Source organism: Danio rerio, chromosome 5, assembly GCF_052040795.2.
Source record: "Danio rerio strain M-AB ecotype USA chromosome 5, GRCz13ab, whole genome shotgun sequence".
NCBI lineage: Eukaryota > Metazoa > Chordata > Actinopteri > Cypriniformes > Danionidae > Danio > Danio rerio.
The window spans coordinates 40,685,225-40,705,288 of NC_141025.1; the positions used below are offsets into that span (position 1 = coordinate 40,685,225).

The following is a 20,064-nucleotide window of genomic DNA, read 5'->3' on the forward strand; positions in this document are numbered from 1 at the left end:
TCCAAAGGAAATGACACAAACAGAGAAGTGATTACAATTTAGTTTTAATTATATTCCAGAGAAATATAAAAAAGATATAGCTAGCATTTGACAAAGAACAGCATCCAGAATCTCTCCTAGTTCAGCGCTGTGTTTGGCTGAACCCCCTCAAAGGAGCAGCTTCAACCATAATAGACAAAGCTGCGGATTCCGAGCCTCAACCTGTAAGTGTTTTTATTTGTTAAAATTGATCAATTATATGCATAGTTTCTAGCGTTAACAGTATATTGTAGCGAGGATGTGAACGAGAATGTAAACAATGGAAAATGCTGTTTGGCACTGTTAACAATTTAGCTACAAATTCATATGTATTCACCAAACCGCTGTAAACACCCTCACACTTCACCAGCGCTGTAATTTCTCTCTATACATCTCAAATAATATGTGAACACTTCATATTAATTGCACATGCTTATAAGCCAAATAAATATGAAAGGCACATGTCAGATTTTTTTAGAAAGCAGATGTGAGGTTCAGCTGTGTCCTCTTAATTTTCTGTATAATTCAGGGTCACTGACATGGCTACCCTGACTGACAGAATTTATACAGCAGAGGCACAGTGCGTGCATGCAGAGGCGTAACTGCACATGACACTTCCTTGTGACATGGAGCCGATCAGCGAATCACAGCACATTATGTTAGCTGACCAATCAGAGCCTCTTGAGGGCGGAGAAACAAGGAAATATGATTGTCATTTTCATGTTAGCGGAGTAGCGGTATGGAATTACAAACGTGAAAAGTAACATGATTTTTAACAAATAAAGCATGAGCTCAGATTGCTTTGCATCTTATAAACACAACCAAGACTTAAAAACACACTCTGGACCACCCCTTTAAGAATTTTCATTGTTCAATATCTAATGACATTTTTGCTGTTTTCATTGTTTTAGCTTACTAAATAACCAGGGGAAACAAAAAAAAATAAAACATTTATTTTGTGAAAATGTGGTAATCAGAACTAGTAAACAGCCATGGCTACTTTTACACTGCGGGGCCAGTTCGAGTCAGGGGTTTCATCAGGCCAGCCAGGGCCATTATCCCCTAAGCTCAAGCAGCAAGACCAAAACCATGCCACGTTTCCACTGTAGGGCAGCAACCTTGCAATGCAGCACAAAAACCCCTCCCTAAACGCCCTATTGCACCATCATGAAAGAATCAAGATGGAGAAAACTGAAGCGAACAAATTGTATGTTATTGTGCAGTATTAAATTATGTATTTATATATACACACACAATTGTATTTTCATTCATTATCTTTGTTTACACATCAACTGTAATGTTAGCTGGCATCGTGTCCCAAGTGCTCCACTAACCCCAAAGCCCCAGCTAGGCTTCTTTGGCCCAAGGTATTCAGCAGACCAAAAAACAAACCCCTAGACGTTAACCCTGAGGAAACTCCAATGAAGCCTTAGAAATAACTATGGAAATGCGGCTTTTCCAGGCACACACTAGAATACTCACTTTAGGCACAACAGTAGAAGCACAAATAATACTGCGAAAAAGAAGGATTACAACTAAAATCACTGAAGGTCATTTATAAATAGTCTCACCAGACGTCACTTCTCTCACTGGACATTACTAGTCTCCACTGGCCATTACAAGTTACCCATAGGATGTCACTACTCTCTAACAAAACATTATTAGTCTCTAACAGATATCACTAGTCATGGGACATCACTTTTGTCACACTAGCCCATGGAGATTGCTGGACAACTACAAATCTGCCAACAAAAAAACTACATATCCAGTAATGCACCACTAACACACCTGGCCTAGACCTCCATGACTGCAAACAGAAGCAGCTGAAGCTTTTCAGGACTAATTACAAACACTATTTATACACCTCTCAAACACACACACTCGTTGCCAAGTCTTGTTATTTGTCTTTGTGAACATTATGACCTTTTCCTTTGCATTGCTGTATTTTGTTTGCTTGTTTATGTTGTCTGCTGCCTACCGTTGCTTGCCTGATTATTCCTAATAAACCAACATTTGGATCTGCACCCCTGTTGTCAGTGTTCCACTTCACATTACATCTATAGTCTCTCACGGACATCACTAGTCTCTCATCGTACATTACTAGTCTCTCACAAAACTTAACTAGTTTCTTACTGGACATCATTAATCTCTCACTCAGCTGTGTTCTTAATCTGCTCCTCTTCAGTCTCTTCAACAGTTCATTGACAACAGTGCGTTTCTTAGCCATAACTTTGATGCCAAGGATATTCAGTAAGGTTTACATCAGGACTCTGTGCTGCCATTTCAATATTTTAATGTTTTCAACTTGAAGAAACTGCTTAAGACAGATGCCATTTTCCTGAAAGAAGATTTCTGTCTGAGTGGGTGATGAACACATGCAAGGAACCACATGTTTCTGAAGGAGCTGCTGATAAACATTTGCATTCACTCTGATATGTAGCACTATAAGAGCTACTGACAAAAGAATCTCCTCTACCTTCCAGTTCTCTATTTTGGTCTCCATTGTATTTTTCTACTCTGCGTTCACAAATTCAGTGTGCAAAATATTCAGCGACTTTGACCGAGGCAGATTTGTTATCCACAGGCCCCATATATATTCTCCATGCACCATGCTCCATGTTATTTTGCAAGTGTAAACTTTGATGAACTTTTTTTTGTCCTGAGTGCCAATATCTTCTCCCTGAGCTGGGAATCAGAAACACAGAACACAGCCATAAAACTCCCTCAAAAACACGGATGATCTGGGGGCCAGCCCTCAGAGTCCCACCGTTATGTGGGTTTGCTGGCGGTCTTTGATTCACTCTGCCACGGTCGGCTCGGGCCACCGGGGTTTCAGAGGTAACCGGCTGTGCTGACAGCTTCTCCTCAAGGCATTTGCCATCAACTTACCTTCTCACCCCACTTCTGCAACATCAAACACACCTTTCTAAAACACACACATGCGCGTACACACAACTAAAACAACAACATCAAATGTCAATACCCCTGAGTGTGGCACTGTTATCGTGGCTGAGTTTAATTTATGGAGAACAACAGCTGCACTCAGCCTTTAGTAAGCTCACAGGGAAAACAGTCCAAAATCACATGACAATTAAGCAATTTCACACCAGCTACAGCGATGTTGTTCTGAATATATGATAAGTGTTCCTGATGAACAATAGTAACAGGAGGAAGTTAACTTTTCATGTATGTTTAAGCAATAATGGGAGAAAGAACTTGGTTTAAACCAGGAATGGTGGGAAATGGCTGCTGAGAGGGTTAATTCCTCTTCTTCCTGTGCCAGACTAAATCTAATTCAATTTAAAGTTTTCCATAGAACTCATCTAACGAATGTCAATTGAAGTTAGTTACATTTCCAGGCATGGATGTTTGTTGTAATAGGTGCTCTTAGGCTCCTGCTGATACCCACATGTTCTTTTCTTGTCCAAAGTTGAAGAATTTTTGGAGTTCTTCCTTTGATACTTTTTCTACAATTTTTATTTTGAACCATGCCCTTTGATTGCTATTTTTGGTGTAACGGCTGTGTTGGATAACCATTCATATAAGAATACTAGTGCTCTAGTCTTTGTGTAACTGATAGCCCAGAGACGGATTTTATTATCTAAACCTCCTCCCACCTCATGGTTAGACGATGGTTAGATATTCAATCATTTTCTTTTTGGCTTAGTCCCTTTATTAATCTGGGGTCACCACAGAGGAATGAACCGCCAACAACACAGCTTATCTTTTACACAGCGGATACCCTTACAGCTGCAACCAGCCTCTGGGAAAGTCATTTCTATATATTGAAAAAATCAAGTTTACATTAAGAGGTTCCAAATTTTTTTTTTTTTTCTAAAAACTGGGATCCTCTAATTAATCTTGTCAAGAATACAACACATCTCTTTACTGATTTAAAATGTGTTTTTTTCCTAGGAAGGATCTCTGCCCTTTTTATTAGTGTGTGCGTGTCATTCGTATTTTATGTTTATTTATTTAGTTGCTGTTACAATTCATGTGCTAATGTTGTTGTGTGCATTTTTTTAATTCTCCTGGGGGACTGAGGGTTTTTGAATGTTCTTGTTCTTATATTGTGTAAATTATTGATATTGTGCAATTTTTTGTGGACTCCACAAAAAAAATCGTGATCATTTAACCAAATAATAAGCATAACCCATATTTACTGTATATAATCCAATGTGTGACATTTTTTATCTTTTCAAATATTCCTCAATTGATGTTTAACAGAGCAAGGCCATTTTCTTAAACTAGAAATTAGTTATTTAAGCTACTATGTTTAAAAATGTGTTGCAAATGTGGAGTTTACATGTCCTCCCTTTGTTGGCATGCATTTCCTCCGGGTTCTCTGGTTTCTCCCACAGACCAAAATCATGCGCTATAGGTAAATTGAACTAAATTGGCCTTAGTGTATGAGTGTTTGTGAATGAGTGTACATGGGTTTCCCAGTACTGGGTTGAGGCTGGAAGGGCATCTGCTGCCTAAAATATGTGCAGGAAAAGTTGGCAGTTCATTCCGCTGTGGCAGCCTCTGAAATGGAGACTAAGCTGAAGGAAAATGAATGAATGAAAAAATCTTCTCTGTTAAACAGCATCCGGGACAAAACACACACACACAAACTGAAAATAGCTTTATTTCTGAAAATAGATTATATGTGTAAGATTTGTTTTCCTCTTTTATTATTGCTTTAATTAAATAAATTGTTATGGCAGTCTATAAAATTTAAAGTTTAAAATCTAATTTATTCCTGTGATGCTGAAAATTCAGCATTGTTACAATTGATACTTGTACTCAGTAATAAAAAATGTTTTTGCTGCATATTTTTGTTATTTGTATTTTTTAATAGAAATCCTTTGTAAGGTTGTAAATGTACACTGTCCAGTTTAAACAATTTATTGTTTTTCTAATGAAAAAACATAAAACTATTTGTTAATCTTTAGTTTGTTTGGTTAGTTTGAGTCCCACTTTAAACAAAAAGTGGCCTTAACTACAATGTACCTTAAAAAAATGCAATGTACTTATTCATTCATTCATTCATTCATTTACTTTTGGCTTAGTCTCTATTTCAGAGGTCGCCACAGCTGAATGAATTGCCAACTTTTCCAGCCTATGTTTTACGCAGCAGATGCCCTTCCAGCCACAACCTAGTATCACGAAACACCCATACACACTCATTCACACACACTCACACGCGCACACAAACACACACACACACTCACACGCGCGCACGCGCACACACGCGCGCACACACACACTCACACGCGCGCACGCGCACACACGCACGCACACACACACACACACACACACACACACACACACACACACACACACACACACACACACACACACACACACACTCATACACACAGAAATGCCACTTGGCCCAGCCAGGACTTGAGCAAGCCACCTTCTTGCTGTTAGTGCAGTGCAGTGCTGTATTTGAAAAAAAAAAACCTGAGTAGTATTAGAGGTGGGTTAAGGTGTAAGGGATGGATCAGTGGTGTAATTATAAATGTAATTAGAGGAATTAATTACAAATGTAATTACATGTAGATATTTTTCAAAATAAAAAACTGAAAATAGCAGTTTTCATGAAAATAGATTATTTGTGTTAGATTTTTCCTCCTCCTTTTATAATTGCTTTAATTGAAAAAAAAATTATGGCTTACTTCTTTTAAATCTAATTTATTCCTGTGATGCTGAACTTTCAGTGATGTTACAATTATTATTTGTACTCAGTAATATTTTTTGCTGCATATTTTTGTTATTTGAATTTTAAATAGAAATCCTTTATAAGGTTGTATATGTACACTGTTCTATTTAAACAATTTAATGTTTTACTGATCAAAAAACAAGACTATTCATTAATTTTTAGTTTGTTTGGTCATTTGAGTCCCACTTTAAACAAAAAGTTCCTTAACTACAATATACTTACATTAAGAAATTGCAACGTACTTATTCATTCACTTTCATTTGGCTTAGTCTCTATTACAGAGGTTGCCACAGTGGAATTAAATGCCAACTATTCCAGCATTTGTTTTACGCAGCGGATACCTTTCCAGCCATAAACCCGTATTAAGAAACACCCATACACACTCATTCACACACACACTCATACACTACGGCCAAATTAGTTTATTTAATTTACCTTTACTTCATGTCTTATAGACTGTGGAGACTGTGGGGAAACCGAAGCACCTGGAGGAAACCCACATGAACACAGGGAGAACATGCAAACTCCACACAGAAGTGTCAACTTGCCCAGCCAGGACACGAGCCAGCCACATGAGCCACTATGCCACCCGCAACATACTTAATGTGTTTTGTATTAAAAAAAAACTATTGGGAACAGTTACGGTAAAGGACAGGTTTGGTGGTATGAGTAGTATTAGAGGTGGGTTAAGGTGTTAGAGATTGCATTATGAGACTTTTTGCTCTGCTCTGTCAACTTTTGATGTTGAAAATTTAACACTAGAGTTTAACAAAGTGACTTTTATTGACATTTTATAGTTATAAAAATATAACGTGCAAGAAATGCTATATGGAAAAATAAGTCTGTAAAATAACAGAAAAAGCAGAGTCAGTTTATAAAAGGCTACATTCATTTATTTTTCTTCGGCTTAGTCCCTTATTTATCAGGGGTCGCCACAATGGAATGAATTATTCTAGCATATGTTTTACGCAGTGTGTGCCCTTCCAGATGCAACCCAGTACTGCGAAACACCCATACACTCTCACATTTACACACACTCAAACACTATGGCCAATTTGGTTTATTCAATTTACCTATAGCGAACGTTTTGGACTGTAAAACTGGAGAACCCAGAGGAAACCCACGCCAACACACCAACTCCACACAAACTAGCCTACTATACTATAATATACAACACCACCTCAGACAATATACTACTTTAAACCAGGGGTGTCCTAACTCGGTTCTGGAGGGCCAGTGTCCTGTAGATTATAGCTCCAACTTAAATCAACACACCTGCAAGGATGTTTCAAGCCTAGTAAGAGCTTTATTAGCTAGCCCAGGTATGTCTGACTGGGGTTGAAACTAAATTTTGCAGGACACCAGCCCTCCAGCACTAAGTTTGGCCACCCCACCCTTGCCTTAAACTATTAAAAATGTTAATAAAAGTCACTGTTTCAAACTGTTCAAGGTTAAAAGTTGTTGTAAGAAAGGTCGGTCCCACTTTATATTAAGTGTCCCTAACTACTATGTACTTACATCAAAAAGATAAATACAATGTACTTACTGTGTTTATAATGTATTTGAGAACACTTGTGGTGCTTTTGAGTTGGTATAGAGGTTGGGTTATGGACAGGTTTGGTGGTTTGGGTAGGTTTAAGGGTGGGTTAAGGTGTAAGGGATGGTCAACAGTGTATTTACAAATGTAATTACAAAAGTTAATTACATATGTAATTACATACATGTATTTAATCAAGCATAAGTGCACAGTAAATACATGTAAGTACATTGTAAGTACATATTAGTTAAGGCCACTTAATATAAAGTGGGACCGAAAGGTCAATGTCCCATAAGGCAATTCAAAAAATCACAGAATACAAAAACCAGTGTAGGTAAAATAGTTATGTTTCCTCATGAGATCAGGCTGGTAATTCATAAAATGTAAAAGTTAGAGCATTTTTTTCTTTCTTAAAAATTCAAGTATCGTTAAATTCTGTTTAATGTAGACAGTATTTAATTGTTTAATCAAACACATAAAACCCAATAGGAAAATCTTGAGAGAATTAAAGGTGGATTTTTCTTCCAGGCTTGAAAAGAAAACTATATATGAAACAAAACAACAATTTTTAGCTGCAATAATAAACACATATCTCTGTTCCCTGTCCATGGACTGATAGGCATGTGAAAGGGCCTGCATAACAGGGGATCTGAAGGAGTGCTGGGGCTCGGCCCAGTCCTGCACTGCCAGACGTGAGCTTTCCTCTTACTGAAGGGAGGGTGAGCATATGCCCTGGGGCTGCCCAAAACCTGGAACATTAAAACTTGCCATGGTGGCTCAGCCCAGCCGTGAACCCTGAGCTAGTCTGGCAGGTTGGCTGTGAGGGAGGATCTGAAGCCTGGACGGCTGGGCCTGCAGACAGAGCCAGGGCTGCACTCACTGTCCTGCACTATGAACAGGTATCATCCATTACTAGCAGAATGGCCAAATCTCCAGAATGCTGGAGTGGAAAGGCTTGAACAGGCGCAATGGTATTGATGATTTCAGAGGGACCACTGAGACATTGGAGACACACTGTAGAAAGTGTAGAAGTTGTTTAACGAATTTACTGAATAGAATTTATTTGTTTTCTTTTTTTTTATTAAAAACTGGAACATTTAAATATTCATATTAAAGATATTCAAATTAATCAAATTGCAATGCAGCCAAAAATGTATGATCAGTTGTGTATTTTTATTTTTACATTTATAACATTTTTTATTAGTCTCACAGAGTCAACAAGCATTGTAAAAAGTAGTAAATAGAGTGAATCGTTAAAAAATGCAAATCATTTAATTAAATGTGTTTTTAAAAAATTCCAGAACCTCTGAAAAAGTTCTAGAACCTTGCATAAAACGACAGATTATAATTGTAGTTTTTTATTAACAGTTTGAAGTGTATTTTATTTAATGATTTTAATTATATTAATTTTATGTCAAATATGTATTAATTTATAAATATTATGTATTCATTTTTTAAATATGTCTATATACGAGACCCCGGAACATGAAAACCAGTCACAAGGGTAAGGCTAAAAAATAAATAAATAATAAATAAAATAAATAGTCAAATATAATAATACATAATAATTGTTATATACAGTTGAAGTCAGAATTATAAGACCTGCTTTGATTTTTTTTCTCTTTTAAATATTTCTCAAATTATGTTTAACAGAGCAAGAACATTTTCACAGAATGTCTGATAATATTTTTTCTTCTGGAAAAAGTCTTATTTGTTTTGTTTCAGCTAAAATAGAAGCAGTTTTTAATTTTTATAAGCCTTTTAAGGTCAAAATTATTAGCACCTTTAAGCTATATATTTTTTCGATAGTCTAATTAGGATATTTTTTTAGATTGTTTTCATAAAAAAAAAACCCTGTTATACAATTATTTTCCTAATTACCCTAACCTGCCTAGTTAACCTAATTAACCTAGTTAAGCCTTTAAATTGCACGTTGAGCTGAATAGTGTCTTTGAAAAATATCTAGAAAAATATAATTTACTGTCATCATGGCGAAGATAAAATAAATCAGTTATTAGAAGTGAGATATTAAAACTATCATGTTTATAAATATGTTGAAAAAATCTTTGTTAAACAGAAATTGGGGGAAAAGTAAACAGGGGTGCTAATGCAAGTTCACCATCTCATTCACATCATACATACTATTATTAAATTAATATCAAGTTCTGAATGCCAAAAGCAATGTTTCCCCTCCTGAAAATGCATTGATTTCTCCTTCACTTCACAGTTAAGTAGACTGAACACTGTCTGAAAAAGGTCTGAGCGTTGAACAAGTGCAGTAAAGAAAGTGTTGGTGAAAGCTGTGTATAGTCCCCAGCACCCGCTTCTCCCCTTGCCCAAATCTTGTGTCTGTAACCCGCTCTTGATTGTGCTGAGGGAGCTGCAGAAGGACATTAGTGCACTTGTCTGAGGCAATGAAGCTTTTTCCCCCCTCTTCCTCTCGCTCTCTCTGCACAGCCCTCGCTGTGTTTTTGGCAGTCACAACTGACCATCATGAGCCGCGGTGCCAATTTTAGTGAAAACTGGCACATATGGCAGCTGAAGTGCCATATGCCATAACAGAATATTTTTGGCGGTTTCCTCCATTTGTATAATCACTGGATCCGATATAAAAGTGGCTCATTATTAATTATTCCCTTTACCATTTTGTACCCCTTTAAAAAGAACCATTTGACGCGAGTGCAGCTCGAGAGTTTATAGAAAGAGGAGTATTAGGGCATTTACAAAGAGATTATGGGGAAGGATTTGAGATTTTACCTGCGAGTCTTTTGTAAGCACCTGTGTTAAGTATGTTTATGAGACAGAAAGAGAGAGAGAAGACAATCAAAGTGTGCAATAAACACTCATATAACAAGACTACTGTTTTGTCTTCCTCTTTACTGGGTTTAAACTCCTTCCTTTTCCTCTTCTGCCCTCCATTGGAAAGACTCTGCTAAGTCTTCAGTATGTTCAATGCACGGCAATTGTCAACTTTCTTTCTAACGTGGTAATCCACCTGCTGTGTTTGTTTAGCATTTCAGTACAGCCATTGATCTTCATTCATTCTACAAGTAACTGCCTTTACTTTATCTGTCATTTATTAAAATTATTATTTTTTAGTTCATCTTTAATCTGTTTTCCTGTCTATATTCTGTCTATCTATCTTTCAATCCTCTTGTAATTGCATTTAAGGCAAGACACTGCAGGTGAATTCAACAACAAAAAATGCTATTTACTTTCCCCTTGTTGATCAATTAAAATAAAAAATAACAACAAAACAAATGCATTAAAAATAATTATATTAAAGTATTGTAGAAAATGTAAATATTGCTTAAATATGCAAATGAGGCACTACTAAAATTCTGAAAATACTGCTAACAGTACAAACGAACAATAAATAAATAAATGTATATATATATTTTTTTTCTTTTTTTTAAATAAAATATTGCATATAATCAGGCAAAAAATATATATATTTACAGATGTGAATAAAACTCTGATGTACTGGTGAAGACTGGTGTATGCCATTGCTGCTGAAGAACAGATTAATGGATCAATGTAGGAAAAAAAAAACTAATTTTGAGAAAAATGCATTAAAAAAATATGTAAATACTTAAATGTACATTTTAGGTTTTCTTTCCATTAGACTAAAATAACACTTTATAAAAGGTCAAAACTATCCAAATTGACAAGTTGTGTCTTGCCTTAAGTAATGCATCTTCATATACTTTAAGTAATATGACAGCCATTACTTAAACTGACGAAGTGAACAATCTGAGATGAGCTTTGTTTATATTGTACAGCAGTTTAAATCTGTGTTCTCTTGCCAATATGACAACGCCACAGCAGATGTAAACATTAATCAAAACACTGATAAATATGAGCCTTGCTCCTTCATCAGCTGATCCCTATTGTTATCATGACACACAGTGTATGTTGTCATCCTTAATCTCTCGCAAGAAAAGAAGCACGGCTGAATTGCTAAATAAAAAAACAACCCCTTGTTAATTTTAATTAAGCTCCGACTTACTTCTATTTGAAGCACGTTTCTCCGTCTATCTGCTAGAAATAAAATAATATAATTTTAGGTTAGCGCACAGCACGTCTGAATGTTTATACTTGTTCTTAATCCTTCAAGAACACAATCTTTTTCTCCTTCTTAGCGCAGGATTATTTTTTACAATCAGATTTTTAATACAAAAGAATATCTTAAACTCTTTCAGCTCCCTCTTAATAATCAATAAAAAAGTCTTTGTGACAAAAACCGTATTTAGCACCAGGGTCATGTAGTGTTGACAACTGACATCAAAGTACAATTAGCCTCTGTACGAGCCTGCCATGGTGAAATCTGCGCAGTGTTGTACTTTACACTGAGAAGGCAGTTTGCCCCACTAAAGCGCTGCTATTAACTGAGGCTATATGTTTTAGGACAATAAAGGAGGAGGAGGGGAGATTAATTCTGACCGCCGTACAGCCTCTACAAGCCACCATGAACCTGCAGTTCATGAGCTAAGCAGATGGCTACTGATTGAGCAAGCTTTCACAACACTGTATGGGAAAAAGAGCCCTTATCATGCTTGGCTGGACAAATGTTTGGAGCAAGAGGAGATTTACGATTAAGACCATGTAAAGTCAAAGGCCTCAGCATAAAAAGGCTCCAAACAATTATGTGCTGGATATGTCCCATTATTTGGAATGCATAATGTAAATCACACTAAATATTTGATCTGTAGTACAATGCCTGAAAAGCAATCATGTGTGGCTAACATACAAAAATGTTGCTATTGTAGGAAAAATGAGACAAAGCACAAACAATATCATATCAATCTGAATTAGTTACACTTAATGCACTGTTGAAATTCCAGTTACCATTTAGTAATTTGCCATGAAGTTCTCTAAATTGGGGAAGAATGGTGTGACAAGAACATTTTATTACACTTTAGTCTTCTATTTATCAGTGTAAACTAATTTGGTGTATCACTCAGTCATAACTTAGATATTATATAGAAATCTAAAATTGTATCATTTTATAAATATGCATGCAGCTGATGCCCCCAAATCTAATGTATATCTGACTGTATATGCTTGATTACTGATGCAGAAAGTTTCTTATTATAGTTATGTTACTTTATTTTTTATTGAAAATGATGACGTCATGGCATTACCTTTGAACATCACATCCGACTTGTGCTTGTTTAAAAATGCAAATGCATTTACTGTGTAAGTGTGAGTTTTGTGACCATTTAAACCACCCCCAAATTTACATATTGTTCAAACTAAAACAGAGTTTTTATTAATATTTTGTATAAATAACAGCAACACTAGATCATTTTAGTTATATAAAATAACTTTTGTCTTCAAATCCTCATTTAGCCTATCTTTCGATTAAAGCGCCACCAAAAAAAGACGAACAATGCAGCAAACGAAATCTCTCTTATCTGTTGTGACAGTTCATTAATTCTCCCTATAACAGTTAAAAGTTGGACGCCAACCAAAGAACCTAATAAAGACAATGAACCTGTCTCAGCAGAGCGCAAAGCGATTTCTAGATTTGTAAAAGTTCTCAAACCTTCAAGCTGAGTGATGTTTAAAACATTTCGCCATATCAGTTAAAACACAGCGGGTCTGTATACGTTCCGCGCAGAGTACGCTGAAGGGAACAGCGGTGTGTGCAGTGGTCTGGCTCAATACTCACTGCTGTCTCCCACAGATGTTAATACAGACATCAGATCCAGTCGTGCTGAGGTAAGGGTGAGCAGCAGCGCTTCTCTCTCCGCGAGCCGGCGCAACACAGCAGGTGTGCACGCGACAAACCTCCGCGCTCACGAGATGCGGAATAAGAGCGCCCCAGATGCAGATAACTATCAATAGAGCAATTTGCTAGTTGTCTGTAAGCAACACTGAGGAAAATGGGAAAAAAGAAATGATAATTATAATAGTCTCCAACGACATAATTAAGAGCCGGATCACGTTGCAAGTGGAGACATGTTGCCTGTGCACGGAAAAGTCCAAGTGAAGGCAGAAGCCGTCCTTCATTATTGGAAAGCCTTTGGACAAAGACACTCAACTAAGAACAACTCAGAGCTGCAATAAGAAACTTTCTGTTGTGTATTTGGCTAATGGCATGAAATCAGTAGGTCTTCAAGGCAGCCACCAAGAAGTAAAAATTATTTCCCTATAACCTTAAGTAACTTTAATTGGAAAGTTTATGTAAGTTAACTCGTTGACAAAGCTACATTCTCGTGTTTTGACATGTAATTTTACTTTAAATACAATTTACAGTTTTACTTTGCTGCACAAAATAAAGAAAAAATAATGTTACAAAGAGTAGGCCTAAATTTTCTTTGAAAGTCTTATAAGAAAAGGGACACAAAACTCAGTGAACGCAGCATTATTTGTATTGATTTCCATTTAAAAAGATAATGTATTTAGTAAATGTTTCTGCTTTATTTTAGCGTCACGTCACGTGTTGCCCTGGTGGTGTGTTTGTGTGGGCAATATGGGCATTGTTTTTATTGGCCACAATATCATGTGACCTTCCATTGTGCAACCTGTGTTATTATCAGTCTATGTAACAGTACAAAAGCATAACAGATATAGGTTGGTATAGTAGTCTAATTACCATAAAATAGTTATCAATATGTCACTCCTTAATGCAACAACTGTTTTTTTGCAACCACAGTTTTGACCATAAATGTAATAATATATTATATTATGCATTCTACAACAGCTAAATAAACATAACACAATGAATGTTAGCCAGTTCAAAAATAAAAATGCAAAAAGGCTGAAATAATTTTGAATATTCCTTTAAAATATAATGAAATATCCGGCCAATTTGCATCTGTTTTGCAGAGCACACATTACACTGTTTCATATGTACTCTACATCTACTAACTGTCGGCGACCGAAGAGTTAAAGGGAGGAGACGAAGCGTGTCACGCCTCATTGGGCAGATTATGTGCAGCAAACAAAAAGTGTGTATGTGGGTGCCAGTCAGTCAGTGTATCGGCCCCATCTGCACGCCTCTCCGCGCTCGCGAATCATAAGACGGTCGGCAACACTGTCACTTTCAACAGACGGGGAAATGTACTGACTGCACGGACTTCCCTGGACGCGCTCAACACATATTTGAAGATATACTGACAGCCATTTCGGAACCTTGTGGATTATTTTACCCTAACACCATGGTGAGTAATGACAAATTTGCAATAAATGCAGCCGGTGGCTAGAATAAACGGGACTCTGCAGCGCTCAAAACAGCATCCTCGCAGCCGCGTTTAGAAAGCCCGCAGATGGTAGACGAGAGTCGTGAAAACAGAAACTGGTTACACATCATAAAGTCGTAAAGTTAGAATAGCAACCAGACCGCAGATTTAAAAGAAAGCGCAATAAATTATAGCCTGAAACAGGAGGTCAATGGGTTCCCTCCTCTATTTTAGAAATGCGCATATATTCGTGGCTCTATTATAGTATTTAGTTGAAATGCATATTCATTGGATCCTTTGTGTGATTTGCAGGAGTGAGAGTGCGACCTCACAGCTACAAAAGGAGAGGATCGTGAAAAGAAGGGCAAAATTCACACTGACGCTTTTTATTGATGAAGGGAACTTTGAACATTTGTGTCCTGATAATACATTCGAGAGTCGGACGTGTCCGCTTGAAATAGCATCTTCATCATCATAAATTAACTGTTATTTAAACACTTTGCAGAAATATAGCTATTTTTCTAAATGTTAATCCAGTCTGTTTTAGTGTCTTATACTTTATTTGAGCAATAGGCCTAAATACAGAATTTAAAAAAAATTAACTGGATTGCATTAAAAATCTGGATCCGCTGAAAAATATAAACGAATTACATTTGCTTGAAAAATAAATTAAAATAAATAAGATTATTAATACATTTTGGAGGTCACGGCATAACCTCAATCTTCACAACTGCAAGTTGATAATATTTCACTCATTTAATATTTTATTTTATTTATTTATTTTTTAAACCGCATCAAAAAGAGACTGTGGAAATTGTATGTTGCACTAGACTATAGTATTTACAACAAAACTATTTTAAAAACAGACACTAATAAGGTGGACAATTACTATTCACAAACTAAATATATCTGTATGGAATATTTGTCTTATGTTTTGATTTTGTCTAGAAACACTGTTGTGTTGAACAAGTTACACCAGCAATTCACGCGTAAAACTATACGAGAGATTTATCTCATTTGTAAATCTGAATTAGGGGGTTAAAGAAGAAAAAATAATTAACTCTGCGTGCTGCCTTAATTAAAATCTCAGAAGAAATGTGGTGGATTATGGTAATAAGGAGACATACGTTCCTTCTTGTAGAATAGAGCTAAAGGTTAGCTGACATGGAATCAGTGACTTTGACAGAGCCATTGAATCCATTCGATATGGTCAAGGTTTGCAAATAGACTGAACGGGCTCATAAGGCCGGATTTTCATCCTTGTCAAAGCCATGTAAAATATTTTCGACAAGTGGAAGAAAAATCTGAAAATACGCATTGAGAGGCTATTCTCTCGCAGTCATGCTTTTGAATCGAATTAATACATTGTAATAAATAATAATAATTTAGCTTAATGCACATCAATAAAAAAAACAATTTAGCCTAATTCTTCGTTATTTTCTGTAATATGGATTATGCTTTAAATATGCATGGCATTACAGTAGCGTATCTATCGGCAAAAATGTACAATTGAATATAAATGGTTTCATTTAGATTTTTTAAAAGTCACGGGCCTAAATGTAAACAATGCGGTTTGAGAACTTTTGTTCCCAAAATTTGACTTAATCAAAATTGACCCAAATATATATTTGAAGTATTTAAATACCCAATAGAGAAATTTATGAGTGGTTTCCTTTATTCACTCGCGTTTTTGCATTACAGCAAATGATGGAGGAATCCTGTTCGCAGAGACTGGCCTGGGATGGCGACGCAAAGGCGATGCAGCAGTGTTTAACGGATATATTTACCAGCGTCTACACCACCTGTGACATTCCGGAAAATGCCATTTTTGGTCCATGTGTTCTGAGTCACACTTCACTGTACGACAGCATCGCCTTCATTGCGCTGAAGTCCACAGACAAACGAACTGCGCCTTACATTTTCAGGGTATGTTCAACGTTTACCTATTTCACTTCCATCCAGCCTAGCATTTATTGCATTTCAGCAACAGGTCTAATAGTTTTTCAAGTCATTATAATTATTTATTTTGAACGATATTTATTTAGCTTAAACAAAAATCTAGTACTGTAGAAGAGGATTGTAACTGTTGATGGTTTGAATGTTTCTGAGTGTTCTGACCGTTTGACTTGTGCTGCAGGTGGACACATCCGCTGCCAACAACTCCTCAGAAGGCCTGATGTGGCTCAGGCTGGTCCAGTCGGCCAGAGACAGAGATGAACAGAACCTGGAGGCCTATGTGAAGAACGGCCAGCTATTCTACAGATCGCTGAGGAGAATAGAGAAAGATGAAGAGCTGTTGGTGTGGTATGGAAAGGATCTCATTGAGCTGCTTCTCTTGAGCTCCAGCAGAAATCAAGTTAAAAGTAAAGGTACATTTGAAGACTCATACATGCTATTTCTTAACAGTGTTTGGATGTAAATAATAAAATATCATTTTGATTGTGAATACAAATGTAAGTATTCAAAAGAAGCAGCATCTGGGTAAAATGTGAACATTATCTTTTTAATAATTAGCTTTTTGTAAGTGGTATGGCTTTTTCATATTTTACTCAAATTTGGCTTGCAATAACTGAGCATTTCTAGACTGTAAAGAAAAATGTCATGCAGTCACTAATTTATACACTCAAAATAATTGTAGAGTTTTTTCTCTTTTACCAAATCAATGAAATTATGATTTAATCTGAACCTGTTCAAGGACATCTTCCCTAAAAAGTCTCAACTTTTTATCTTCTCCCACCAATTATGTGTTGCAGGAACTTCACCCTTTTTGTGCCCAGACTGTAGCCAGCGTTTCCAGTTCGAATTTCCCTTTTTGGCTCATCTCAGATTCCGCTGCACTAAAAGACTACAAGGCATGTCCAGCCCAGAGGAGGAGGCCAAGGACGCCAGTGACCAGGCCAGTTTACCTCCTGCCAGGTCCAGTCCCAAACTGGGCAGGTCTGATGGCTTCTCCAATCCACAGGACGGAAAGCCATCCACAGACTTCCATAATTTGGCCAGGGATTTGGAGAATAACCGAACCAGTCCTCCGAGTGACAAAGAGGCAGAGATCCTGAGCGAAAGCTCTGGAAAGCGCAAGTTCTCTGACATGGAGGACAGCAGGAACAGTGGATTATCTCAGCCTACCAAGTCCAAAGAGGAGTTGGCCAACTCGGCACAGCAGTACCGTGGAGTGTACGGTCTGGACGAGAGCAGGCGGGCTTTCTCTCCCTCTGTCTCAGAGACAACGGAAACCAAGAGGAGCGCCTTTACCGAGGTCAAGAAGTCATCTCAGGGCTTGAAGCACAGTGGCAAAAACTCCAGCTTCAACTCAGAGAACAAGGAAGCTGGCCGGCCCAACAGCAACCCAGCTGAAAAGCACCTTAATATCAGACAGGTTCTCAGTGAGACTCAGCCCCCGCAGTCACGAATGGAGACCTCGTCAATTGGCAGCGCTTTCACATCGGTACCCCAGCATAGTGGCGGAGGCTCGGAGAGAAAGAGTGCCTTTAGCCAGCCGTCTCGCACCTTCTCGCAGCTATCACCTCTTGTCATGGCACCCAAGCTATTGCCGGCAGTAGACTGCCATCCCACAGTGGGCGACACTGTCTCTTCCAGTAGACTCTATCAGGCAGACCACCTCGCCGCAAAGCTTCAAGGCTCAGAACTCGGCAGCAACTGCCCCGTGCCGAGCGGCATTGCAAAACAGAGCCCTTTCCTTTACACCACAGCCTTCTGGCCCAAGACCTCAGGCCCAATCCAGCTGCAGATGCCCTCTGCTCTCACGCTCTTGCCCCCTTCGTTCACGTCCCTTTGTCTGCCCGCTCAGAACTGGTGTGCCAAATGCAATGCCTCCTTCCGCATGACCTCTGACCTGGTCTACCACATGCGCTCGCACCACAAAAAGGAGTTTGCCATGGAACCTCTAGTTAAAAGAAGGAGAGAGGAAAAATTAAAGTGTCCAATCTGTAATGAGTCTTTCAGGGAGCGACATCACCTTTCCCGACACATGACCTCTCACAACTGAGGATTTAATTTTTCTGTCTTTCTTTTTTTCTTGCAATTTGTTTTAATCAAAAGGGAATATGTTTAATCTGGAGGAGTTATGCCAACACATATGCTCTCGTTTTCAAAAGACATTGTTATAATGGTTTCTTTCAAATGTCATGTTTTTCTTTGTGTGAGTGTGTGCGTGTGTGTGTGTGTGTGCAAAGATGCATTTTAAAACCTAAAATCTATTTATTATATTAAGCACTTATTATTTGAAAAAAGGGACAATAATAATGTAAGTGTACTTTGAATTTTGTAAATATTCATGTATAATGTACATAAAACAATTAAAATGCAGATCATTTCATTGAGAGTTTCAATGACATGTTTTGTCTATATGCATAAGGATATTGAACAGTGGGGACATGATGTTGAAGTGTATTTAAGAGTGCATGTAAATTATAGTTATTGGTATAAGATGCAGTCTATTCAAAACAATGTAAATACTTGTTTTGTTTGAATACAAAGTGTCATATTTTGTGTCTGTGAGGAATAGATTCAGTGTTTCTTCCTTTTGCTGAAATTTACTATTTGATAGTTTATCTAATCATGTTGAATGCTTTGACAATAAAATAGCTTTATTTTCACTTGACTGTGTGGTTAATTCTGACTGACTTTAAAATAACTGGAATTTACATATTAAACAACGCAAATAGTTCGCTGACCCTCTACATCGAGCGTCGCAGATAGGACGCTATAGTATTGTATTATTTACAGTTGCGGCTACAGTGTTCTTTTAAAATCATACAGTAATTCATACAGAAATAATAATATCGATGATAAGCAGGTGTGCAGTTTTAAGTAGCCTAATAACGTTTTAACAATCATTTTAGAAAGAACTTCATGTGGAAAAATTTGCCATTTTTGGATTATTTGAAAAAGCGACAGTCTAATGCATTACACAATTTATCGACCACCGATTTTAATACGTGTAATAAATTAATTAAGAGTCGGATTCAACATGAAAAATATTTGTTGGTAAAAATACACACATGATAAAAGCATTTGTATAAAAAATACATAAAGTTGCCTATTCGGTTAAGCAAAATCATATTTGCTAGTTTATTACTGCATTGCAATTATATTCATGATGATGATGATGATGATAATAATAATATTAATAATAATAAAACATGTTAAAAGCAACATTTCCAAGGCATTCTCTTTAAGGGAAAACGTCAAGAGTTGAATTATAATATCAAATAGCGAGACGCCTCCAAGAAAGTCGATCTCCAGTGTGGTTGATTATTTTAATTCCTGGATAATGAATATAACTGTAAATAAATAAATAAACAAACGAAAACGGCAGCTATATTTAACATTGGGCGTTCTTTATTTTCAAACCACATGCTATGGTATCACGAATACAATCAATAAAAGTGTTTTATTTTTTAAAAGCGTTTATTTCACTGTTGTATCAATTAATTTTTACTTAATTTTAGCCAAAGTGTGCGCTTTAGGAAATTAAGAGACGCGTAAATAGCCAACCTATTGATTTCATTTTTAGCTGCAGTAGTATATTTAGAAGGCTAAAGCTTTATTAACCTATTTGGAAAAAAAACTCAGTTCAATACATGTAATTA

The 20,064-nt window shown here is 36.9% G+C and overlaps 1 protein-coding gene and 1 long non-coding RNA gene across 28 annotated transcripts in view; one reads left to right on the forward strand and one right to left on the reverse strand.

Moving 5' to 3' along the window:
* The window catches only part of LOC147844083 (uncharacterized), a 209,768-nt gene that overhangs the window by 11,982 nt on the left and 177,722 nt on the right, over positions 1–20,064 (reverse strand). For 14 of the 26 annotated variants that reach the window (XR_015491467.1, XR_015491469.1, XR_015491459.1 and 11 more), the window contains one exon: positions 16,571–16,718. The exons of 5 other annotated variants lie outside the window; for them this stretch is intronic. This is a non-coding gene — a long non-coding RNA (uncharacterized LOC147844083). Of the gene's footprint in view, positions 1–12,939; positions 13,145–13,229; positions 13,292–16,570; positions 16,719–20,064 lie in introns of those variants that run through there. 7 more of the 26 variants (XR_015491468.1, XR_015491473.1, XR_015491466.1 and 4 more) reach the window with 2 other exon arrangements.
* On the forward strand, positions 14,243–19,068 carry prdm8b (PR domain containing 8b). 2 transcript variants are annotated; one of them, XM_087252026.1, is made up of 4 exons: positions 14,243–14,434; positions 14,765–16,378; positions 16,590–16,821; positions 17,206–19,068. In XM_087252026.1, exons 2-4 carry the CDS (start codon positions 16,157–16,159, stop codon positions 18,456–18,458), a joined length of 1,707 nt encoding a protein of 568 aa, XP_087108152.1. In that variant the 5' UTR covers positions 14,243–14,434; positions 14,765–16,156; the 3' UTR covers positions 18,459–19,068. The 2 variants fall into 2 exon arrangements, with proteins under 2 accessions (XP_087108152.1, NP_001098575.1); NM_001105105.2 differs by having other exon boundaries at positions 14,252–14,434; positions 16,154–16,378.

Excerpts from the sequence above, each read along its gene's own strand:
- prdm8b (NM_001105105.2), top strand. Across the intron at positions 16,379-16,589 it reads CTGCGCCTTACATTTTCAGG|GTGGACACATCCGCTGCCAA; the intron begins GTATGTTCAACG and ends CTTGTGCTGCAG. Across the intron at positions 16,822-17,205 it reads AAATCAAGTTAAAAGTAAAG|GAACTTCACCCTTTTTGTGC; the intron begins GTACATTTGAAG and ends TATGTGTTGCAG.